The sequence below is a fragment of the Cynocephalus volans genome, chromosome 1 (genome assembly GCF_027409185.1).
Source record: "Cynocephalus volans isolate mCynVol1 chromosome 1, mCynVol1.pri, whole genome shotgun sequence".
Taxonomy (NCBI): domain Eukaryota; kingdom Metazoa; phylum Chordata; class Mammalia; order Dermoptera; family Cynocephalidae; genus Cynocephalus; species Cynocephalus volans.
This window is the reverse complement of record NC_084460.1, coordinates 244,884,889-244,911,547: the sequence shown is the minus strand read 5'-3', so window position 1 is coordinate 244,911,547 and position 26,659 is coordinate 244,884,889. Positions and strand designations below refer to the sequence as shown.

At 39.4% G+C, this 26,659-nt stretch overlaps 1 protein-coding gene across 1 annotated transcript in view; it reads left to right on the top strand.

Moving 5' to 3' along the window:
- The window catches only part of PDE11A (phosphodiesterase 11A), a 393,277-nt gene that overhangs the window by 359,679 nt on the left and 6,939 nt on the right, over positions 1-26,659 (top strand). Inside the window, exon 19 of the mRNA XM_063110282.1 lies at positions 2,929-3,012. Within this exon, the coding sequence (XP_062966352.1) occupies positions 2,929-3,012 (84 nt within the window). The remainder of the gene's footprint in view (positions 1-2,928; positions 3,013-26,659) is intronic.

Below are 26,659 nucleotides of genomic sequence, written 5' to 3'. Positions count from 1 at the left end.
AAATGGTTCGGGGACAACTGGATATTTGAAGGCAAAAGAACGAAGTTGGCCCCCTACCTCTCACCATAACCCAAAATAAATTCGGAATGGATCATAGACCCACATGTAGGAGCTAAACCTATAAAACCTTAGAATATATAGGTATAAATCTGGATTGGATTTAGCCGTGCTGTCTTAGAAAGGACGCCAACAGCACAAAAGACAGAAAATAAAATGGCCCAGGGATGTTGGTCCAGAGATATTGAATTAGACTTCATCAAAATTAAATTGGACTTTATCAAAATTAAAAACTTTTGTGCATCAAAGAACATTATCAAGAAAGTGAAAAGACAACCCACATAATGGAAGTTTTTTGCAAATCATATGTCTGATACAAGCCTAGTATCTAGGATGTAAAAAGAATTATTATACCTCAACAATAGAAAGACAGAAAACTCAATTTTTATAATGGGAAAAGGATCTGAACAGGTGTATTTCCAAAGAAGATATATAAACAGCCACTAAGCACATGGAAAGATGTTCAAAAGCATTAGGTATCAGGGAAATGCAAACTGAAACCACAATGAGATACTGCTTCACATCCACTGCAATAACAAGTGCTGGTGCGGCTGTGGAGAAATTGAAACCATGCATTGCTGGTGGGAATGTAAAATGGTGCAGCTGTTTTGAAAAATAGTTCAGCAGTTCTTCAAAAAGTTAAACATAGAGTTACCCTATGGCCCAGGAACTCTGCCTCTAGGTAGTATATTCCCAAGAGAAATGAAAACATGTATGCACACAAAAGCTTGTATGTGAATTTTCATAGCAGCATTATTCATAATAGCCAAAAAGTGGAAACAACTCAAATGTCGATCAACTGATGAATGAATAAATAAAACATGGTGTAGCTATACAATGGAATATCACTTGGCAATAAAAATGAAGTGCTGATGCATCATACAAGGATAAACCTGGGACACATTATGCTAAGTGAAAAGAAGCCAGTCACAAAGACCACATATCATATTTCATTTATGTGAAATGTGCAGAATGGGCAGATCCATAGAGACAGAAAGTAGATTAGTGGTTGCCTATAGCTAGGAGTTTGGGGGAAAATGAAGAGTGACTGCTAATGATATGGGGCTTCTGTTTAAGCTAGTAAAAATGTTCTAAAATTGATTGTGGTAATGGTTGCACAACTCTGTGAATTTACTAAAAACAACTGAGTTTTAAGAAAAAAAGTAACTTTGTAATACCCACCAGAAACAGAGTGATTAAATAAAATTTCATCTATCAAAGAGAGCTAGAGAGAAAATACAACAGAGTAATATTTTTCAAAGGAACATTTTGGACTAAGGTTCATGGTTCACAAGAACTGTCCCTTTCTCCAGTGTATTTCACAGTCTTCTCTGAATTCCAGTCCTCTTTCCTGATATTTCACATTTCACATCGCAAGACAAGGATGAGCAAGGCCTGTCGGATTCAGTGACTTTCTCCCTAATTTGGAGATATTTTCCTCAGATTTGGCACCAGGGATTTCTGCCCCACCCACTCCCAGTCTCATACTTCAGTTTGAAGGATACAGGATTTTCCAACATTTCTGGACCAAGGAAATGGCTTGGATCTGCCCTCATGTCCTATAAGGATAACAAAATGACGTGGATGCCAAAAGTTATGTAGAGGAAAGGCAAAACCTACCCTAAGACAATAAGTCAGGGCAAGTTGTAACTTGGCAACCCAGTTTTCTAGATAAGTAAGGGCACAAGGTAGTTTCTGAGACCCTGGCCTTCCTCCTTAAGAACACGTGGAGGGACGTCCTCACTGGAGTAGAAATGGCAGTGTTTATTCAAGGAATCTATTTTAACCCTCCAAATCCAGTGGGTTGTTTCCCTTGTTTAGTCTGCCTAACAGAAATATGTCACTTCTTTTTCTCAAAAACACACCTAAATTATCTCAAACATTATAACACCATAAAGTTTGAAGGCTGGGAATAGAGAATGGGTGCCTCCCACTACCATCCATGCAATGATAGATATTTAGGGTTTTTTTAATGACAGAACCTTATTGAAAAATATGAATAATTACCAAACCAACATCCCACCCTGAAAAATTAGTACAAATGATTTCTATTTAAAATAAAATTGTCCCATTTGCAAAAGCATGGATGAGCTTGGAGAAATTTATGTTGAGTGAAATAAGCAAAGCATGGAGGGATGAATACCACATGTGCTCACTCATATGTGGGAGCTAAGAGAGAAAGAAGGAAGGAAAGAAAGAGCACAGTGGTGCATTGGACTTACAGAGGGAGAGAGCATACCTAGGGATACAAAGTGGAGTGGGGGTGGAAGGTGAGGGAGGGAGGTTGGGGATAATTGGGTGGAGGACACGGGGTACAATCGCAATTTCTGGTAATGGGCATGCTGCCACTATGGACCTGGCCTTCACATCTTGGGCACAAGGGGTGACAATCAGCTTTGTATCTCATGAATATTCATAACCAATGAAAAATTCAAATTAAAATTTTTAAAAAATTGTTTTTAAGGATCTTTTCCAAGCTATCCTATTCTATCCCACACTCTTGCTATAGAAATAAAACCCTATGTTATTTTTGTGGCAATAAAACATATACTTTTACCCTTGACTTGTACCCAATTCCCAATGACCTGCTGACTTGATTTAGTAGCAGTTACCTATATCTGAAGACAGACTTTGGCCCCAAGGAGTTGCATGCTATAAAGTTCAAATAAATTCTCTTACAAATCTCATAAAAAGAAGTGAAAATACTTTATTTCTCATCGTAGATAAAGGAAAAGAAAGTATGTGTAAAGATTGATTGTGATTTGTGAAGTGTTCAGTTGGTAAAAATTGGACCATTGTGGCAAAGTGTTTGACACAGCACCTGTGAAATACTCCGGTGTAATAAAGCAAGGTTCTCTTCCTCCATTCTAGGCTATTTTTGATCGGAACCGGAAAGATGAACTGCCTCGATTGCAATTGGAGTGGATTGATAGCATCTGCATGCCCTTGTATCAGGTAATCTTGATTTGGGAGGGTCTGTGCATCATGACAGAAAAGGAAGAGTGTGTATAAGACACTTTCAGTCACTTTTGGGGCCGGGCTCGTGGCTCACTCGGGAGAGCGCGGTGCGGGTAGCGCCGAGGCCACGGGTTCAGATCCTGTATAGGGGTGGCCCGTGCACACATTAAAATATGGAAGTCACAGGGAAATCTTTCAGGAAAGAAACATGTTTCACCTTAATTAACTCTAAATTTATTAAACACACTTGACCACAGCAATCCTTTTTATTTTTTTTACAATTTTTCTTTTAGTTTTATTAATATCATGGGAGACATGAGGGTTCCATGAAACTTGGTTTTCTGCTCTGACCTCATGGTCTAGGCCCAGGGGGTTTGTGAAGCATCTTGCATCTTCAAAACCTGCTACTGTCTGAGATGCATGCGACAAATCTCAACCAATGAGTGCTGAGCAAGATGCACTCATGATTTCTAGCTCTGCTGCCTGGCCTGCAAGACTCTGCACACTCCACTTTTTGAGTACAGATTAGGGCTGGCATCAGTTAACACTAACAGTTTAGCGTACATTGGCTTTTAATTCTCCTTGTAAGCATCTGCTTTCATGTGTAAAACCTGGTGAGTTCTTTAACCCCCCACCTAGCTCAATCAGACTGAACTTCTTTTCTGACTTCAAAGTGAGAAGCATGCAGGGAAAGCAAAACCTCTTTAGTTTCTCACTCTGTGTGACTCCATTAAAAACACAGTATTGTTTTTTAAGGACTTCACAATCATTAAGTTTCAAGCTTATCTACCACTTCATTTTCAGCACTTTTAGTAACTGCTGAGGCCTGTCACAGTGCTCTGGAAAAAGAAAAAAAGCTAGAATACTGTCTTGAAGATGTAAATGTAATTTTTAAATAAATAAAAGTAAATTCATTTTTTGTTTTATATTATCTATCAAATACATAATAGCCAAAAATCAGGCCAATAAAGTCTTAAAATAATTTAAAATTATTTTCAAGAATGTTGTACAATTTACTATAAGGGGATCCTCAGCTCTCTTTTCTTCCTGTCTGCTCCTCCCATCCTCTATGTCTCTGAATAAGCTGGGACCCCATGTGTAAGGCCCACAGCTGTTGGATCAGTTATATCTTGTTTTGCTAAATTGACCTTGACTACCCTCACTGAATTATTTTTTTAACGTTACTGAGTTTCCTGTGCACACTTAGGCAATAAATGGGATGAATAAATTATTCTTCCAATTAATAAATTCCTTTTACTGTGTGTAAAGCTTAGGAGAATGAAGACTGATTAATTTTTGGTACTAGTTTGCAAAGCTACTTTGGAGCAAACCGAAGTCTACACATTCCTCCTATGTGATCAGTAAATATAAATATATATATATATCTCCTCATGTGCTTTTTCATGTTAATTTAATTGTTTCATTACTGATTCACAATTGTTTCATGCTCATTCAATACTTTGAAGTCTTCAGGTTAAAAAGGAAATTACTTGACACTGAAAATAGCACTTTCTAGAATTTAAGTAGTAATATTATCACCTCACATTATATAGCATCCCGATTTTTCACATATGTTTTACCTTACTGCTTATCTGTGAGGTTTGATACACCTGCTATTTTCATATGTAGGAAATTAACATATATTAATATATAGAATGGTTGGGTTAGAGTGTCTTGCTCATCCATGACCTTTGTTTTGGTGTAGTGGCCTTTCTGCTGCCCCACTCCACCTCTGATGAAAATTTCTTCCACCAGTTCTTATTATCTAACTAACTGCATATCATTCTATAAGAGAATGTGGAAGGAGCTATTTGTAAAAGCTCACATTCATACTTGCTGCTGTATCTTCTCATTTCACAGAGGATGAAAATCTTGCCTTTTGATTCCTTATCTCATGCAGTGAGTTTTTTCCTCGCTATTTAACTAGATAATCTCACATTCATTGTTGGTGCTCCAGCACTGAAATGGAATCCACTGGTGGAGAGAAATTGCCATTAGTGGGAAGACACAACATCTTGAGAAAATGACAAACAATGGAAGTCACTGATGTGACAGAAGTCACTGATGTGACAGAAGTCACTGCAACAAAGCATTTGAGGCAACTCAGGTTGTTGCTGGAAGACCAGTTTGGGGGGTTGAACATAAAAATGCAACGATAACGAGTCTGAGAGGATAGAAAGCAAATAAATGGGAAATGTGCAGGTGTCAGGAATCCCAAGTGGCCTGAAACGGTATGGCCTGAAATATACAGCATAAGAATCCAGTTGGCCTTGCTATATTGGTCTGGGCATTGGCAAAAGGATACAGAATAGTACATATGAGACAAAGGTGCCCCTTCTGATGGCCAAGGCCCTGGCCCCTAGAGGGGGACAGACTTGGGTGGCAAGAACTCTCATGCAGAGCCTAAAACAGATTCTCATAGGGCTGGAATCCTCCTGCAGGTGGAGCAGCATGGACAGGGTGGAGCTAACCAAGGGCACTGTAGGGCCAGGCTGCTGTGCAGTAGTGGGACAGAGCAGGGAGTTTGCAGCTGGGCAGTAGATGCAAGTAGGATTTTAGTACAGCTTTTTGACTTCATTGACTTTCACTGGGTAACTCGGTTTTACTTCATGGTTTTGAAAAGGTTATGCTTGTCAGATATCAAAATAGATAAAGCACTTTCCACTTGCACTCCTGAGTTTTGTCTCTCCTCCAGACAAAGGGTAAAGATTATCGCTACTCTCAGCTGCCTGAAGGGCTACTTATCTGTGTGCCTAAGTGGGAACCCACACCGGTACATTTTGGATATCCATTGCATTTAAAATCAAAGCTCTTATCTCTGGGAGAACTTCAATTTCCAGTCAGTTTGTGACTATGGTGAGGGAAAATGAGGAATTCTCCCTCCTCCAAAATCTCTTCATTATGAAGTTACCTCAATAATCTAGTGATTGACTGAAAGTGCCTCGTAGAAAATATATCAAAATATATAAATAAAGCAGGGAAAAAAAAAAGATTCCTGGGCCCTCTATACCATACATGTGGTAAGCCAGAGAGGATGACTGATTCTATCTCAAGTGGAGAAAGAGAGCAAGTGCTTTGGCATTGATTTAGGTCTTGCAACATGCCAGGTGGCTAGGGCACATGTGGAACAGCCTCAGATCCATGGAGAGTTACGTAATGAGGACATATGACATGTTTATATACATACGCTTCTATGTGAGTATATTCATCTTTTTAATCTTACAGTTCCAAACTTTTCTTTAAAAAAAAAAAGAAAAGAAATGGCCCTAATTGGCAAAAGCCATGATTTATCTGTGACAGCCTTTTAACCAGGAAGCATACAGGAAGCCAAGAGTGGGCAAGGAACCATCAAAGCATGTTCTCCAAGAGAAGACTAACGCCCTGGTTAGTTAGCTCTGTCCTAGCAGGGTATCTCAGAGGAATACATTGACATCTGATTCCTGTGCTTTCTGCTGTCTTTGCACCCTGCTGGGGATCCATTAGCCTGCTGTTCAACATCTTTGGAGGAAAAAAAAGTAAGAAAGAAGAAGAAAAAAAGACACCATCAAACTTCAAAGTCATTGCTGCACCAGCCTTAGGGATAAACAGAAACTCTGTGTCACAGTATCATTCTGAGCTGCTCTCTGCAATAGCAAGCTGAGTTTTTGCCCCTTATATTCATTCTCAACTTGATCAAACCTCAGTGTACCTAGAATGTCAATGATGCACAGAAGCATTATAAATCTTCTGTTTGTTAAGGATCAAGGGATTTAATTTTTATTAGGAACATAATCAGATTTATAGTTTATTCCAAACTGGCTTTTGATTTTGGAGTGGATTTTCTCACAGATAATGCAAAAGGGCTTGACCTGGACAGCATCTAACCAGAATAATTCTCTCTCTCCATTAAGAGAAGGAAAATTTCAGTAAGAGTAGTGCCTCTTTATTAAAATGTCATGGGGTTTCTGCAACAGGCAGGGCTTCTGATGTTAACACTGACCTTTTTCCTGCCTTCAGTTGTAATGGTCGTTTTGGAAAATACATTCCACCTGAGGCAATATTAATATGTTCTCTGGAAAAAAGAGAGGAAAAATATCTTTAAAATATAGCTGAAATTGTAGAGACTGGAGTCAGAAATTGATAAACTGGAAAAGAGGATGTAAGGTGCTATTGCAGGACAATTTCTCTAGATACTGATAAAAGTACGTTAAAAACAACTCACTGTTCCTCAGATGGTTCATGACTTGTGTCCAATTAAAAAAAAAAGAATAAGTAATGAGGTACGGAGTGACTAGTTAGAGCATAACATCACCTCCTCTTAAAGTGCCTACAAGGAATGGAATGTGGGTAGAGAGAAAAACAACTCCAGGTATTTTAAAAAAAAAAAAAAGGACACCACCCAAATCAGTTTCCTGTGTTTTCTCTATGACATTTAGTATTCTTGTGGATGACAGGAAGAGATAGCTGGGGCAAATTTCTGACTTGTCCTTACAAAGGTGGGTAATATATATGGAATGGCATCATATATAACCAAAAAAACTCAGGAGAAGGAAGGAAGGAAGAAAAGGTAACTTTCTGTATTCCCTACAATTGATCTGGCTGCAGTTGTGGTGATGCAGGGTGGGGTGGTGGTGGTGTTCATAGACTGGTAATTAAACTTGACAATTAAAGTGTCTCAGTCTCTTTTGGTTAAAACAGATCTTTGGGGAGACTAAAGTTTGAACTGCTCCCAAGCAGAGCTCTTTCTCCTCCCCAGCTGACATCTAGGTGCCAGGGACACTTACCTATGGTGGTGACTGTTTTGTGACCTTCGGGGAGAAGGAGCCCTGGTGCACCTGCTGCTTGCTGGGTCTGACTGGGTCCGCTGAGGGGTGGCTGGTCAGAGCTGTGGCTGTGATTCTGCTCATGGCATCCCCCTGCTTAAAAACTTCAGGTTACTACCACCATCTGTAAGATAGCTTCCAGATTCCTTGGCTTAGCATGCCAGGGCCCCTTCATTCATTCTGAGTCCCCTCACTCCCAACTCTTGGCCTCATCTCCTGTCACCCTGCCCATTTCTTCCCCAGGCAGCCTTTGCCCCAAAGCATGGGCTCACTGACCCTGTCCGTCTTCCTCTGCCTCTGTCTATGCCTCCTTCCCTCTCCTCTCTGCCTGGAAGACATCGGCCCTAACTGCCACTTCTTCTGTAAAACCTTTACTCCCCTCAACATTGCACACGCTCTCTCCATATCTTCTTCATCACACGTAACATTCTGTGTTGTGATTATCTTTCTGTCTGTCTCTCTTTCCCATTAGACTGGTTTCTTGGGACCACCATCTTTCTGGCACCTAGCACAGGGCCTAGCACATTAGAGCTGCTCATGAAATGTTTGTTGAACAAATGAATGAAGAAACAGAAAAGTGAATGACTGGATGCAGTACTACAGAATTAAGTCTAAGAAGTGGAATGTACGAAGTAAGGTTATAATGTCATTTGAAGTGATCACCTATAAATATACAAAACCTTTCATCAGAGTATGCACTGCGATGTTCTTGCCCATAACGTGAAGTATATGGCCTATGATATCTTTTTAGAAAGTGGTTTAAATCTCATCATGGTTGAATTGGCCCTTAATTCTACTGTAAACGACCAGTTTATAGCCATGAATTTTTCAGAGCGTTGACTTTTTCAGCTAGGAAATACATTTTCTTTTATTCAGCGTTGCCAGAAAATGTAGTCTTCGAGTTATTTTAATATTCAAGTTAATAGGTTGAGCTAGCATATATCATATACTGATTTCAAGAAATTGTGTTACATATTGTTTACGTATCTCAAGAAATTGTAACATAAAAAATATACTAAATTTATCATGATTAACATTTAAACTTTCTTTGACTTAGAAGACTTTTCAGATCCTCGAGTTATCAATACAAACATCAAATAATCATGTGCTGTGTAGGATGAGTGCTGAGTAGCAGAAAGGGCTGATTAAGAGAAGAGCATTTAAGTTCATGTCACTCCCTACATTGTGCATGAGAGTTGACAGGTGATACATCTCACAATTCTTCCTGAAGACCTGATGTGTCAGGATGTTTTATTTTTGTAGGGAATTTTTCACTTCCAAAAATGAGTTTGACTTGATAATGCAGCCAGCTGTATGTACATTTTTTTGTAAATAAAATGGACATTAATTTGTTTTATTTCATGCAACTTTAAAAAATTGTTCTTCATACAGTAGTACTTAGTCTATTCCTATTCATATGTATCTTATGAGCTCAAAAATTACCATCATGAATTCGTATTAAAATGCTGGAATCTGGTGAAGACTTGTGATGTACTCACTAGTAAGGTATTGAGGGTAGAATTTCAGATAAGATCTACTTCTCCTTAGTGAGCTAACCAATATAAATAACTCTTTTTAAAAGTATTTCTGCTTTGGAATCATGAAGCTAAGAGTCACTTAACCCCAAGTCCATACAAGGCTTGGAATGTTGCCTTAAGTTACTTTCTAGTTCCTCTAGAGAGCATATTTTAAAAGCTAGGTTACCTCTTCTTCATGACCCTCTGTTCTTTGGCTCTCTCAGAAGAAAAAGGAAAGAATGAAGGAAAAAAAGAAGGGAGGGAAGAAGAGAAGGAGGAAAGGAGAAGAAAAGGGAGGGAGAAGAAAAGTTGCATTTTTTCCTGGGATATGAATAAAGACCTCTTTTAATGATTGTTTTTTTATATTGCAAGTGCCTGTCCAAAGATTCTGCAATTTAGTGTTCATTTGGAGGGTCACCATTGTTTAAGCTCCTGGGAAGTAGGCATGAGATAAACATAAAGCATTCTCATTTTGCTATAGCCAAACAGAATCTTCTGTACTATTCTAAATATTTCCTGAGAGAATTCAAGGAGGCACTCCTGGATTCTCAGCTATAATGACTCATATATAATTATCCAAGCTGCAGCCTTATAAATATTAAATAAATCACTCAAAGCACATTGCCTTATCTTAGTAAGCAGTGTGGCAGTGTGACCAGAGAATCAGGCCCTTAACCTCGTGCACCAACCAATATGGCAGCACAGCAGTCAGTCAGAGTCTAAAATGAAGTGAAAGACTTCTGTTGAACTGAGGTTTTGGAAAAGAAGGTCAATATTAGAGACCTACAGATAGGAGGTTATCCCTATACATACTTATTCAGGAAGCAGACATTTATTGACTACTGACTGTATTGGTCACTGGAGGAGGGCTGAAGTTTTAAAGTTTCAAAGTGCTTTTACATACACAATTTAATTTAACCCTAACTCCATGAAGGAAGAAAGTACTTCATTCCAGATGCCACAGTGCCTTATGGTCTAATTTTTATAGATGAGGAAACTGAGACCTAAAGAAGCTAATGGACTTAAGTGATGCAGTTAATCCAGAGAAGAGCCAGAATTTTGAAAATCCTCTTGGTCTTGCTGGGCTGCTTTTTCTCATTATACTGCCCTGGGGATGTGAAAGGTGACTTCATTTTGTCCAGCAGTATTCTACCTTTATACATTTACAAAATAAAACTAAATTCTTCAGAAGGGAGGATAGGGGGACCCCAGAAGAGATTCCAGGGACAGCAATTCCTAGAAGACTGAATAGACTAATGGATTCTGTTCAGGTGATTATTATAGAAAACTTTCTCAGAAATATATTATGTCAAGTTGTCCTTGATCTAACACTTTCTCCTGTAAAGTGGCTTAAAGTTGCTAATTAAAGATGGTGGTTTGACCTCCCTAGTTTATCTCCTCATCCTTCTGAGAATCCCATGAATATTATAACAATAAAAGAATATTTTTTAAAAGATATAAACTCCCTTGGGCAATGGGAAGACGATGGAATAATTTTGAGGAGCGTGATAGAAAAAGCCTAGATTGCCTTGAACAGACTGTTAGTGGAAATGAGGAGAAAACCTATGTAGTCATGAGCAGACTCTTAGGAGAAATAAGAACCTCATGTTCTCTTGTTTCTGTGATGCCCCTTCATGCCATTGCCCATGTGCAAACACATTTTTATCCAGGTACAGTAGTGTGTTCTGCTTTGGTCATTTATTGTAAAGTTTATAACATATTTCCACATTTCTACATAATTTTCACATTATCCTTTGAAACAGCAGGCAAGTATTTCAATTCAGTTGATTTGTCATAATTTGTCATTCTCTACTTTTTGTTTCTAGCAGATAATTCTGAAATGAGCAACTTTGTTCAATATTTTACTGGCTTATTTAATACTGTTAAGTCTGATTAGAAACAATAAAGTTAGTTTCTTTAAGAAAAAAAGATATACACTCTCAAGGAAATAGAACATGAGTAGAAATGAAATCCTCAGATATTGGAAGCTGGAAAGGAAGTAACATTCCAGCAATAGGAAGCCAGTTGATGTGTCTTTCAGAAGGAACTCAGGACTTGGAGGGGCCAGTTACAGCCAGCAGTGGCTGTATTAGTGTCCTATGGCTACTGTAACAAAGTACAGCAAACTGGGTGGCTTAAAACAACAAACATTTATTCTCTCACAGTTCTGGAAGCTAGAGTCAAGGTGTCAGCAGGGTTGGTTCCTTCTGAGGGCTCTGAGGGATAATCTGCTCTCCACGCCTCTCTCCCAGTTTCCAGTGGTTGCAAGCAATCCTTGATGTTCCTTCCAATCCTAGATGCTTCACTCTAATCTCTACTTCTGTCTTTCCCTGACATTCTCCCCTGTGTCTCTGTCTTCACATGACCTTCTTATAAAGATGCCACCATTGGATTTCAGGCCCCACTCTAATATGACCTCATCTTTATTTGACAGCATCTGCAGAGACCCCATTTCCAAATATCATCACATTCACAGGTACCAGAGGTTAGGACTTCAGCATGTCTTTTGGGAGGACACAATTCAATTCACAACAGTGAGGTTGATGCATGAGCCTGGAAACAGGAGGACAGGTAGGAAGTCAGTAGATGGAGTCTCAGGAATCTCCCACAGCCCACGTGGCCAGGTAAAGAGCCTCTGCAACCACTGCCAAGTCAGGAGACCAGAGAGCCCTAATTGGGAGAACTTATGGCTGAAATTAAAAGTCTGTGGAATGACTGGCTAGACCCTTAGATGCCCTCCTGGGACACCAACAGGCATCCAACAGTAGCAGAAAAGTGGGATTCTCCTCTAGGGAGAGAGAATAGCCACCGAAAAAAGATCTGCAAATACTTAGATTTGGGACTCTATCAATGAATCAGCTCCTCACAGGATGCCCTTAAACTGAAGCCCACTAGTTGACAATCAAAGCTCTCCCACTTCCCTGTCCCCCTCCCCCTTTACGCACTGCCTTGAGTAAGTCTTTCAGTGCCTTGCATTCAAATCCATGGAGACAGATACAGGCCACAGACAAAGGCCACAGAATGTTTGAAGAAAGCCTCCAAGGTGAAAGAATAAAAAAGCAAATAAAAAAACATGAAAAAGGGAGTTCAGAGCATTCAGTAAACACAGAAAACAAAAGACAACTTCAAAAAATCTCTAATACCATCAAAAAGATAAGAAATATGTTGTAAAACGAGCAAAACGCCTGAAGTTCTTTCCTCTGTTGTTTTCTATTTGCCATGTCATGATTTTTCTCCTTCATCTGGGCCCCCTATGTTAGTAGGGGTCTCCTGACCACCCCAATGCCCTCTGCCTCCACTCAGATCCTTGAAATTCTCAGCAGCCCCAGCCCAATCTTACCCCCACAATCCCATTCTCCACCCTCCATGTTTCCACCAGAGCCATCTTCCTAAAGCAGATCTGATCACGGCACTCACCTGTTTAAAATCTTTCAGACCCTCTCTACCCATTACTAGAGCGGAAAAATCTAAGTGGGCACATATGACCTTCCCATCCCCCCTTCTCTCTCTCCTTCCTTTGTATCTTCCCTTGCCATAGCTGCCACCTGCCATTTCCCAAATTGCTGCCTTACTGGTGTTCCACGCGCCCCCGCCTTTGCTCATACAACTACGTCTACAGCCCTACCTTTCCCTCCTCTCCCCAAGCAAATCCTCCTCTTACTTTAGAACTCTGCTCAGATAATATGCTCCTTGTAAAATCTGTTTGCCCCCTGGAGGTATATTCCAGCTTCCGGGATCCTCTGGGCTTCCTTTATTAGCATACTTTAATTATTTGCATTCTTTGTCTCTGTTAGCTACAATGCCCAGCACACACTAAATGCCACCAAACTCCTCCCTCAACGGAGCTGCAGCAGAGTGTGTAAGTTGTTATCAGCTGCTGAGAGACCCCACGGGCTGCCTCAGCAATACAGTGAGTACTGGGGAGTGACCGAAACAAGAAAGATTGGGTTACCACATTGCTCCTAGTAGGATCTTGCATTTCCTCAGCACCTTGTGCTTTCAGAGCGCCCTGAAATAACCTACCATTCCTGAGTTGCCCTGTGGCAGGCATTAGCCTTTCTGCCTTTATTTCACGGATGAGAAACTGGGGAGGTTATACTCGCTGCTCAGAACCGCCCCAGTGAATTAGGGGAGTTTCAGCATCTGGACCAATACTTTTACAAGCAAAGAGAGGGATGAGCTACAAAACCATAAAATACAGCAAAGGAAAAATTGTCTCCAAGTCCTTGACTTAATATATCGTTGTCTAAGGTCTCAGTGCTGCAGGTGATCTGAACAGCTGAAAAATCAAAATAGAAAGGAGAAATAAAGAACTAGAAATGTACAAAGAGAGAGCCGCAGGAAAGAGTTTTTTGGCCTTTTTTGGCCCAAGATGAGGGCTTAAGATGAGGCAATAGGGGCTGAGTGTTTTTATGTGTCCTCTTTCAAACTTGCCCTCCACACTTATAAACCCAAAGCTCGTTATCCTCTGCTTTCTTTTTATGGTGATCACCACTGGCTTGTAGGTTTAATGGAAAGTAACTTCACTCTGCTACTTTTTTAAAGGTCTTTGCCCTTACAAAGAGACTTTCTTCTTGGAGCAAATAGAACTGATGATAAATACTACCAGCCTTTCCAAGAAAATGAACCAAGGGAGGTGCAAAGTGTGGAAATGCTTTGGGAAGCGTAAACATTACAGTTAAAGCTCTCCAATTATTGTTATTGTCATTATTATCACCTCCAAACTTCAGTATCTCTCTATAGATTTGGATAATAATAGCCAAACTGCCTGAATCACAAGGATGTAGTGCATCTATAACAACACTTCTTGAACACTTCCTTTGTTCAAGACAGACTTTCCAAGTATTATCTGACTCAATCCTCATAACATCATCAAGTTAGAAACTATGAGTCTCTCCTTTTTCCAGATGTGAAAACTAAAGCTACAGAGTGTCTGTAACTTACCCAAGAGCACACAGTAAATGGCAGGACTTAGATTCTTTCTGCCCACAAATCTGATACTGTAACCAATATGACCTACTGCTGCCAGAGAGAATGTGTGTGCAGGCATTAGCATTATACACACTACATATCCTTAAATAGAAGCAACATGCTGTTGTAGTACTAAAATGTTTAACTAGAAGTATACTTGCAGAACATCTGTAAGTGAAGAAAGCAAAATACAGAAAGCTCACTATCAAATGACCCGGCTTGACAGTGACAGAGCTGGGTTTAGAACCCAAGACTTTTGATCTTCAGTTTAGGGTTCATCCCAATATACCCTACCATCTACCGTATAAAATTTGAAGTACATTATCTCAAAGTTTTCACAGGTCTCCTGAAGGGATACAATGTAAAAAGGAAATCTACACAAGTAGCGAGTTCTGCTTGCTTTCAAACAAGCAGAAAGCAGACTGGACCAGAGAATTTGCTTTGAAGGACAGCATGGTGAACCAAGATGCCTCCAAGAATGGGGGAAATGGAATGAAAAGTCAGCAAACAAGGTGGAAAAGACAGCCCTGAGAGGGCCTGAGAAACTGAACAGAAAATCTGAAGGAAGATAAATGGATAATTTAACAGCCATTCAGTTTTTAAGAAAGACAAAGAACAAGCTACATTGCATCAGAAAAGGACTAGAAATGATGATGGATGGGACCCTTCAAATGAGCGGTGAACACAACAGAATCACAGTTGCCTGCAGAATTCCCAGCTGAGGGCAAATCTGAGGAACTAAATAAGGATATGAGACTGATACGGATTGAAGAGTTTTTCAAAATCTATTTAATGGCCAGGCAGGGGAATTGATCGCTTTTCAGAGGAAATGTTGAGGAGCAATGAGGTAGTCAACCTTTATTTGTATTGCGATGGGTAGCAGAGGAGAGGGGTGTGTGTTTATACATCACATTATTACAACACACATTAAGGTACTAAAATAATTTTTGAATTATGGTGGTAAAGCACTAGATTATTTTGATCTTTATAAAATAAGCATTTCTCTTTTTTGTCCTTGTACTCATAACCCTTCTTTAACTGTTAGCAAACAGATGACTTACTATTTAATAGTCCTAACACATGACCAAAGATTGCTAGTTCCTTCATCTGTTTATGTTAGACTTTTAAATAAAATATTTTATTTTATTATTATTATTATTTTTTAAAGATGACCGGTAAGAGGATCTTAACCCTTGACTTGGTGTTGTCAGCACCACGCTCTCCCAAGTGAGCCAACTGGCCATCCCTATATAGGGATCCAAACCCGTGGCCTTAGTGTTGTCAGCACTGCACTCTCCCAGGTGAGCCAGGGGCCGGCCCTTAAATAAAATATTTTATTGCTAGGTAGTTTTACACCCTCAGTGAACATAATTCAAAAGGTACAAAAGGCACAAAAGTATTAGAGAAAAGTGGGCCTCGCTCCCATTGCCCTCTACCAGTCACCCTAGGGCCAACCGCTGTTAACCAATCCCTTGTGTATGCTTCTAAAGACAGTCTGGATCAAAGCACAAACACAGTGTGTTTTCACACTGTTGTTTAAACATAATGTTTATACATTGTTTTATGCATAAACACAGTGTATATATGTATCTATAAACATCCTATGCTCATATATATGTGTATATGTATATGTGTGTGTGTACATATGAGTATAGTGTATATCCTGCTTCATAACTTGCTTCTTTATACTTAATACATTTTTGAGATTATTCCTTTTCAGTCTCCATAGAAAAACTGTCTCATTCTTTTTGATGACAGCATAGTATTAATTTTAAATATGAAGAAAAATTATTTAACCAGTAATTTATTTATAGATACATGTTGTGTCTAATAGTCTGCTACTGTGAAAAGGTACAATAAACATCCTTGTGAAAACATCATTTTCACACTCTATTTGTAGGATAAATACCAAGAAGTGGAATTACTGGGCATTGGAGTATGGGCATTTGAAATTTTGATAGATATTGCCAACTTTCTCTCTATGGAGTTTGAAACAATTTGTATTCCCACTGGCAATGTCTGAGGTGCCCATTTCTCCATAACCTTACCGATACAATGGGTTATCAAATTTCTTGAGTTTTGTCAACATGATAGGTGCAAAATTTATCTTACTATAGTTTCGATTAGTATTTTCCATAAGTACAATCATATTTCTAGTATAGATTTATTTATCTAGGAGTCATTTGCATTTTTTTCCTGTAAAACTTGGCATATTTTTGCCCATTTTTCTATTGGGCGGGTGGTCTTTTCTTGTTGATTTGTAGGAGCTCACTACATATTAAAGAAATAAACTTTTATATGTAGCAAAAGTAGCCAGTATTTTTTCCCAGTTTGTCATTTATCTTTTCACTTTGTTTATGCTATACATATGTTGATTTTATGTGGTCAAATTCATAAATCTTTTCTTCTATGACTCTGGACTTTGTGTCATACTTCTAATGATTTTCTCTTTCCAACACTACAAAATTAAATTTTTTTTCTTGAAACTTCTTTTAGTACTTTATAGTGTCACTTTTTACATTTATGTCTTTGATTCTTCTGGTTTTGTTTTGTTTGGTGTAGAATGAGAGGTGGGAATCCAACTTTATTTTTTAGATCATTTTATTTTTTAGTTTTCCTCATCTCAGTTTTTAACTAATCTTTTTCCTTATGATTTGAATGGTCACCATTATCATATACTAAATTCCCTTAAATTTGGCTCTTTTTTTAGTCTTTATTCTGTTCAATTGACCTGTCTAGTTGTACTATTTTTGTAATATCTGGTAAGCCTAGTTTCGCCTTTCCCATTACTCTTCTTTTTCAGTATTTTCTAGTTATTCTCTTTTTTTTTTTCCACATAATCTTTAGAATTTAGTTCAAAAACAAATCTACTTTGTCTTTTTATTGGTTGCTTCTTTAATTTTAAGTGGTCAATATTTAAAAGTTAAATTATATAAAACTTTCTGACATTTAAAAGATAGAAAATATTACCCATTAGGAAGTTTTTATCCATAAAATTCTTACATTCCTTCCCTTAAATTGCACCTCAAAAATGTAATAAACCTATTAAGGGAACTGATCTTGCTTTCCCTACACATACACCTTTTCCCATACCTTAGCCTTTAGGGGAGTTAACAATGTAATTAAAGAAGAATCACAATAACATACCCTCTACCAGGTCTTTAAGGGGACAGATCGGCCCCATTCTAATGACAAAAAAAGGAAAAAAAAAAAAAGGCCAGCTAATGATATCACATCCTCCGCAGATATATACCCAGTGGGATATGTAAAATATCCCCTTTCTTATCATCCTAAACTTTCTCTCAAAAATCTCACTTTCTTTATTATGTTACAAAATTAAAAAAAAGAAGTTCCCTTATGTAGAGAGAGAGGTCACCAAAATAATAGAGGATGTTTATCCTCCAAGGATCTTTAATTTAAGACAAAGCATTTCTCCTGAATGCTTTGGGTCTGGTCCTCTGTGGATCTGGGGCATTGGGATGCACAGGTGTGATGGCTTCGTCCTGTCAAATCTGAGCACTGTTTGAGGACCACCTTTAAACCCTCACTTTAAATGTTCAGTAATCATTAAATTTGCATGGTACTCACTAAGCAGTTTATCGCTACATACAATTGTGATTCTTTTGGGACTCTCAAATATAATCTAAAAAATAGAACAAATGCTGAGAGAATATTCTAGAACTCATTCTTTAAGGTTCTATAGTTCCTTACTCAGAACACCATTCACACTAATGACATGGATTTGCAGTTCTGCATTTGTACAACACTCTCCTACACAGGCACCTTATCCATTATTTTGGGGGAACCCCAGGACTCAAGGCACATGAGAAGTATACAAAAGATGTGTAGTGAATGAATGCTTGCAGCTTAACTAACTAACTAATGGTCCTTTTTACACATTGAACTTTGCAAAAATAACAGATTTTTATGTTTCTGTAAAATCTCAGGTGGCATAGTTTGACCAAAAAAACATTTGGCATGTGGGGAAGTGGATTATTACCATGTGGCTGCATTTTAGTTACATGTTTCAACCATCTCTTCTATGAAGCCCCATTCATCAAAAGCTGTGGCTTCTGGGTCAGCAGCCATTCCTTCCAAGTCAGAATTGCCTACACAATGAACATGATTGATTAGCTACCAGTCTGCTCTGAAAACCCAACCAACAGGATAACCTAGGACAGTATCTTAGAGGGGCTCATTATAACAGAAGAGACTGCTTTCCTTGCTTCCATTTACACAAGCTGTCTTTAGACCTGCCCGTCATTTACTACTTAAAACTCTTGTTTTATTTTCCCAGGGCAGGGTAGAATAGCTGAGTCACAGAAAAAAGATTCACCATCTACACCTAATGTTTGGGAGATGGTGTTTCTTCCTTACTCAGCGAGGCCTCCTCTTCTGTAAATTTTTTCTTACCCAGGGTCAGAGACACTAGAGCCAAAAAGTTGCTCTGCTGCCCTCAACACTGCAGTGAAAGGTGTGAGACACCTATTGTTACCAATGTTCCATTGAGATCCCTGATGTGAAGACATCATGAGCTTTGTCCTCCGTAAGGTGGAGTAACATTTCAGCTCTGCTGTATACTTAACCATGTAAATGTTGGCTCTTTTAACTTAATTTCCCCAATCTCATGTTCCTCACCTATCAAAACAGGGCCAATAATGCCTATCTCACAGCACTGTTGTGAGTTTTAACCAGCTCATGTATGGAGAGCTCCTAGTAAGGTTGGTCCCTGGAACACAGGATACATTCAACTTACTAATTAGTTCATTTTAGCAAGATGTGTTTTACTCTACATTACAGCAAACAAACAGTGGCCCACAGATTAGATTTGACCCACAGACATGTTTATTCCATTGAACACAGTTTTTAAAATTGTAAAATGTCCAGTTTGCTATAGTCCCCACCATTTTCAACTCTGTCATCACTAACTTTACTGGCCTAGCCCTGTAGACATCTGAGTCTAAGACTCTTGCCCTGTATTATGGAAATAACAATGACAATAAATGCTAATGAATAAAATAAACAAAACAAGTAACTTGTGAGACCAGGAGGGAAATGGAAAGCAAAAGAAAAGAGGGAGACAAAACTGCTATAAAGCACTGTTGCATTTCACTCTTACACATGCTACTAAGCTGCTTCAAACCCTGGGGGAAAAATGATCTTTCTAACTTATTACTAGTACCATAATTAGCTTACAGGATCTTAGATGTTGATGCTACAAACATTCATTCATACTTGGGTAGACTATGCCCTTAAGATTCCAATTGCAAATCTGAATCATTCTTGTGTTGGAGTCTAACAAGCTTGCTTGCCTTCACACTAAGCATTTCCTCTGTGGCTTTACCATCTTTACTGCTATTTGGGTAACTGTCTCACATTATTTAGATTTTAAGGTCTCAAGTATCATTAACAAAACAGAAAAATCTGACAATGTTTTGTCATTTGCAAAAATCTCACACAGCCGATCTGTCACTGCTGAATAGGAACACATTCACAGATATTTCTATGTATTCACATATAGAAAAATAGTTCTCCCAACAGGAAAAAGCAACTCACCCTATGTGATAAACATGGTGTAATATTGAATTCCTACTAAGGAGAAAGTAACAACTGGTCGCTGCTTTTCCTTTCTGTCCAAGTTCACCTGGACCATAGAGAAAACCCAGGCCACATGGATGCTGCCACCTGATTCCTTTGAGTACACCTTCCTCAGAAGCCATACTTCCACAGGCCTGCTGACTTTGCCACCAGAGCAAGTTGGCATCCTTCCTAAGTTTGCTGATCCCTGTAACAGGACAGATTAAGAATGCTCAACCTTTTAAAAGAAAAGAAAAGTGCCGCTTTCTGTTTGGCAGGCTCTGGGGGTTCAAGGAGGAGGGAAATAACCACAAGCTAGTCCCTGACTCTCACGAACTTGGGTAAGGAGAGCTGCTGAGCAAGTGTTAGCAGCAAATCTTTATTCTGGAGAAGGCGGGACTCCCTTAAGCCAGCCACCAGTTCAAAGTCTGGAGGGAGAGAAGTTTCAATCTCAAGCAACTCCTGGGGGTGACAGAGAACAAATATCAATACCAAGAAAAAAAGAGACAATGTATAACCTCTGCTGTCTACTAGAGTTCACTTATAATCCACTGCTAAAAACCAGTTAACTTATAGCACACACACACACACAATGCAGGGGATCAATTTGTTCAAGTATCAAGATGCCTAGAACACTCTGCCACCTGCACAAGTAGTAAGAAAATAGAGACCTATGGTATGATATCAATTTTCTCAATTAGGAATTACATTCAGCTACTAGTAACAGATAAAAATAATCTAAAAAAGCCAATTCTGAACTGCCATGATATGGTAGCCATCAGAGACCCAGTCCCCCTTTATCTTTCCTTAGCACATGGCTACAATAGTCAAGTTTGCCTCATAGTCACAAGATGGCTACTGTGGCTCCAGCCATTATATTCATATTCCAGAAGCAAGAAAAAGACAGGGACAAGAGCAAGAGAAAGCACCTCCCAGCTGTAAGCCCCCTTTAAAGAGTTTTCCCTGAACCTTTACTTTATGAATTCTGCTTACATCTCCTTGGCCACTCCTGAGCTCAAGGGAGGCTAAAATGCATATAATGCATATCGGGCAGGAAACTAGCAAACTCTGCTAGAGATACCACAGTTCTGGCAGAGTAAGTGGCCATGTTCTCAAAAAAGGCAGAAGTTAGAAGGCTAGAGCCCTTTACACTCCATCATGGGACTGGCTGGTTAGCTCAGTTGGTTCGAGTATAATACTGATAACACCAAGGTCCACGTTCAATCTCTGTACTGGCCAGCAGCCAAACAAGCAAACAAACAGCTCCATTGTGTTCTAGCCTGGGAAGAACTCAATAAGTGGTATATATTTCAGATCCTCAGCTGTTATGAGCCCACAGAGTCAGCTATTCAAAGTCCTTGTCTCTGCCTGGCCCTTTCTTATTATTACACCCTTGGTCTTGTTCCCAAACTTCAACCTCACATTTCGACAACCTTGAACCTTGCTCACTCTTTTCCAGGGTGGCTCTGCCTCTTACATGCCCCTCTGACCAATCTTGACCTCTTCAGATCTGAGTCATGTGAATATATTTGAGACCACAGCAGCTCTTGAGTCTGTTAAGGAAAACGTCTGTTGAGTAATAGATATTCCTTAGGATTGACAAACAATATCTGTCTAGAAATTCACTTTCCATTCATAACTCTAACTAGCAGGGCTGCTCTATGCAAAATTATATGACAACATTACAAATATGGTAGTTGGTTACCAACATGGCCTCTGGAGTCAGAGACCTACATCCAGACCCTGTCTCTGTGGCCCCTGGCACATCATGAAGCCTTTCTGAGCCTGGTTTTCTCATCTTAAAATGGGCTATTAATGGACATACCTCCCTCATTTGGTTGTTTTGAGAATTTAATGAGATAGAATATGAAGCACAAATACAGCACAGTGCTTGGCAAAGTTGTATGTGTAACCTATGTAAATAATTATTATTAATTTTCCAACTTCAACAAATTACACGGAAAAAGGATATGTTGTAGGCTAGTATCTTCAATGTGAATGTTTAAAACATTTATTTAAAGAAGTCTTGCTTTGCTTTCGTGTTCACCATTATTGTTCGATTATTTGTTTTTAGAAGCAAGTTTTGAAAACCCCTGGAAGCCTCCTACGGTAGTTAATATATTATCTTAAGCAATTTAATGCAAATTAATTTTTATACAACCTTGAGTTTCAAAAGCCGTTGAACTGGGGAGGGAAGGAATCAGGCTTAGGAGGAGTCTGTCTGCTGCCTCCCATCTGGACCCCACACCAGCTCCATCTGCTCTCACATGTACAGCTACACTTCAGCTACTCTCCTGCCAAACACACCATGTGGAGTTTAGCTTTCTCAAAGAAAATGTTAAAATGCATAGAAAGATGTGTATTTCAGGTGTTCTAGAAAACTTGATAGGATTATTTTGGCATTTCAAAGTCCTGTTTTTGTACCATAACCCAAGTTTCCCCTAGAATTTTATGGCTTTGTTTCTGGATCTCATTCTTGATGACTACCACAATTCATTTCTGACTGGGTCTTACAGGCCATGCTGAGGGGTTTGGACATGATATGATGAGCGTATTGATATCAAATGGGAGCCATTGAAAGGCTCAGAGCAGAGAACGGCAAGCTTGGGTTTGGGTTTTTGATTGTCTGCTCCATGGTGGCTTCAGTGTGGAGAGGTGACTGGGTAGGAGCAAGGCTGGGAGACTAGTTAGGAGGCTGTAGCAGAGTTAAAACAGCTGGGAGGATGATGGTAGCTTGAACCCGGGTTTTAGCTATGGCTGTAGACTGCTGTACAAAGATATTTTGGAAGTAGCATTGTCAGTATTTGGTGATTGAATGGAGGTAGGAGGAAGAGGGAGATGTCCAGTAAATTTCTGGGTCAGGCAGCTGGGTGGACAATAATGCCCAGTTTCCTGAGAGAGTAAACCTAAGAGGAAGATTTGAAGGAATGTGATGAGTTGAGTCCCAGACGGTCAATCCACCATGTCTCTGGCCTTCACAACACATGGAAGAGTAAAAGATTAGCAAGCCAAATATGATTCTTAGCCAATTGCATTATTGCGACGTGGCATGTAAAATCCAGGAATATGTCAGATTAAATCACAGATAATCTGAAGCTTTGGAAACTAAGAGGGATTAGCAGATCAACAATTCACTAAGTTAAAAGTTAGGATTTGCTTCCACAATTGGCCACTTCTCTCTGAAGTCACAGACCTTAAAGGGATGCTCTTTACACCTGAGATTGGTCAGTCCTGTGATCTCAAGAGAATTTCAGGGCCTGCCACCACATGCATGTTCTCCTGCCCCTCCTGTCGAATGTCTGAGCAGAGATGATGCCTGCTGGTCATATCAGCAAGGATTTTCCATTGCAAAATACCAATCGCCAAATGGATCTTTTGACATTTTCTCTCAGAAAAGAAATAGTCATGGTAGTAAAGTGATCATATCTTCATAACAGGGATATTGCCTCAAATAGATATTTGAGATGAGATACAAGTCTAATTTTATATTTTATCAAAAATTGATCTTTTAAAAAATACTCTAAATTCTTTCTTCTCCACCATACATTGTATCTCCTAGTTTCTGATTATTTCTTTTGGGTAAGGCGGGGGTGAAGGAAGGCAAAAAATATAAGTCATATTGCTAGCAACCCTGGAAATACAGCTCTACAACAAGAGGCCAAAACCATCTTCTCTTTGTCCTTTAAAAAAAAGAAAAGAAAAATAGATATTCTTTGTTCTTTCTCCACTCCCACTGCTTCACTTGACTCAAAAAATAAACAAACAAATAAATAAATAGAAGAATAGCCAGCTCAGGTCATTTCCTCACAGTTTTTTAAAGGTATTAATGGCACAATTGGGCATTTTCCAGTTCAAAGACAAATCCAGTTTTAATTTGGGGACGTTTCTCTGTGCCCGCTTCCAACAACAGAGTATAGGAGTATCGACTTTTCTAAGGGCATGGATTCTCTTTGCTTACTCCCACATCAGTCCCATCTATCCAGCAGCTGAGTTCCAAAAAGTGATTGTGGTCAATTAGTTAGCAAACAGTGAGGCAGACGATAACAGATATGGATCTTGATGGCAGAGGGAAAGAAGACCAGAATCTGACCTCTAGCAGGACTCAGGAATAATGGTAATAAGTGAGAGTCCTGTATATTCATTCCACAAGGGGGTCATTCTAGGTTTATTTTTACAGCAAAATTTTGTAGCAGGTCAGAACGTCCTGACTCCACTCTCAGCCACTAACAACTGTCCCAGCCTTAACCCTTCTTCTTGCCTCTGCTCTGTGGAGGAGCGGAGGAGGGCTGGCTCTTCCTAGGGTCGCCATGCTAGATGCTAGAGATAGAAAGATAAAAGCCCTGTTTCCATTCTCTCTCTGAGCTCATGGGATAGTAGGCAAGACAGAGTTGTTTAAAACCAGTGACCAGGGACCTCCACTGCTGGCCATGGTGGAGGAATAGGGACTAAAAATAAAAAACAGAAAAAGTATATGAAATGACAGTTTCCAGACACAGGACAAGGGGCAACACAATACAGTGATTCCTGGGTGAAGAGAACAAATGAAGTAAGCCCTACAGCCGTCCCTCCTTATTGCCTGGGGAGAATTTCCAGGCCACAGCACGAGGTGGGGGAATCGAGGCAGAGCCCGGTGACCTCACTGAGCTGAGGAGGCAGAGCCAGGAGTCTGGAGAAGCCAAGGAGGTTAGAGTTTCCAGGGAAGAGTACCAGAGAAGAGAGAGCTGCATGGAGAGAGTGAGCTCCAGAAATCTGTAGAGGGTTGCTTTGAGTCTTCAGCTTGGCGCTGTTTACCGCATCCATGTAAGGAAACTACTGGGGAGCAAGTCGAACAATCCTCAGAGGTCGCACAGGCTGGGGAATTGTCCATGCTTCTACCAGCCAAAATGCCACACACACACACACACACACAAAAAACAATGAAATACGTAAGGCATTGTGTACAGTTCTCAGAAAGGTATTGCCTCAATAGTGGGGCCAAATTAGCTTTAGACAAAAGGCTGCCTAGCAAAAAAAAAAAAAAAAAGATCCACCTAGCAAAGTTTAAAAGCAAGCCTCAAAGGGATCAAATTATTTTTAAGAAACCTAACTACATTCCAGAACAAAACTGAAAAATGTTTTTTAAAATGACGGGGGAAAACCCAGCACTCAATAACATAAACTTCACAATGTCTGATATCCAATCATGAGTTACCAGGCATATAAAGAAGCAAGAAAACTCGACCCATAATAATGAGAAAAACCAATCAATACAGATTCAGAGATGATATAGTTCATAGAATTCGTAGAGAAGGATATTAATACAGTTATTATACTGACATTCTATATGTTTAAGAGGGTAGAGGAAAGATTAAACATGATAAACAGAGTCATGGAAGATATTAAAAGACACAACTCAAACTTCTAGAAATAGAAATTACAATTTCTGAGGTGAAATATATAGTAGATACACAGCAGATTAAGCATTGCAGAAGAAAACTCAGTGATGTAGCAACAGAAACTACCCAAAATGAAACTCAGATATAGAAAATACTGAAAAGAAATGAGCAGAGCATCTGTTGAGCGGCAGGACACCAAAGGGCTAATATTTGTATAATTGGAGTTCCAGGGGGAAAACACAGACATAAAAGTTGAAGAAAGAGTGGTGGAAATAAACATGCAGAACCAAGATTTTCAACAAATCCCAAGAAGAAGATACATGAAGGAAACTACCTACAGCATATCAGAATCAAATTGCTTAAAACTAGTGATCAAGAGAAAATCTTAAAGGGAAACAGAGAAAAAAAAAGACATATTAAGTACAAAGAAATAAAAATGCAATCCAGAGACAGTATCTTTCAAGTACTGAAAAAAAAAAAAAATACAAGGACATTTTCAGTACGGTAGATACATAGAAAGACATTTTCAGTATGATAGATACAATTGGAAAGATGGAGACCATGCTACAGACATGTATCAGTAAGAAGGAGACCTGGTTCTACACCAGAAGACCGGAGACTTCACAGAGAAGGTCGAGAGTGGGCTGAGTCCTCTAGGGAAGGAACTTTCCACACAATGCTTCAGAGTCAGAAAGACTTAGCTAAACATCCTGGCTCCATCTCTCACTATATGACCACAGACAAGGCACTGAACCTCACTGAACCTCGGTTTCCTTATCTATAATGTAGAGATGATGAAGGCACCTACTGCATGGAACAGCTATGAAGATTTTATGAGATAATAACTTCAAGTCCCTAGCCTTACTCCAGCACAATGAGAGTTCAATATTTAGACGCTCCTCTTACTCCTCCTTCCTAAATGTCCTCAGTAAAAGGAGGTAAGGAGGATGTATGTATTGGGCTAAAGGAGGAAATCTTCCCTTCTCTGCGAGAAGAAATGCCGTCAGGATTCAGACTATAACTAGTAACTTCCATTCCTCCTTCTATTTGAGCAGAAGCTAGGTTCATTTAAAACTTGATGAAGATGTAATTCTTAAAGACAGTAGAGCAGTGGTTCCAACTGGGATGATTCTGCTCCCCAGGGGACATTTGGCAACATCTGGAGACAGTTTTGGGTGCCACAACTTGGGGAGCAGATGCCACTGGCTTCAAGAGCATTCTACACACACAAGACAGCCCCCACAACAAAGATTTATCTGACCCAAAACATCAGTTCTACTGAGGTTGAGAAACCTTGCCGCAGTTTCAGTTCTGCTCATCAGTTGAGTGACTATGGGTGGGTTCTTTAATCTAGCTAGGCCTTGGTTTCCTCAACTAACAAAAATGAGAATGATAACAGTAT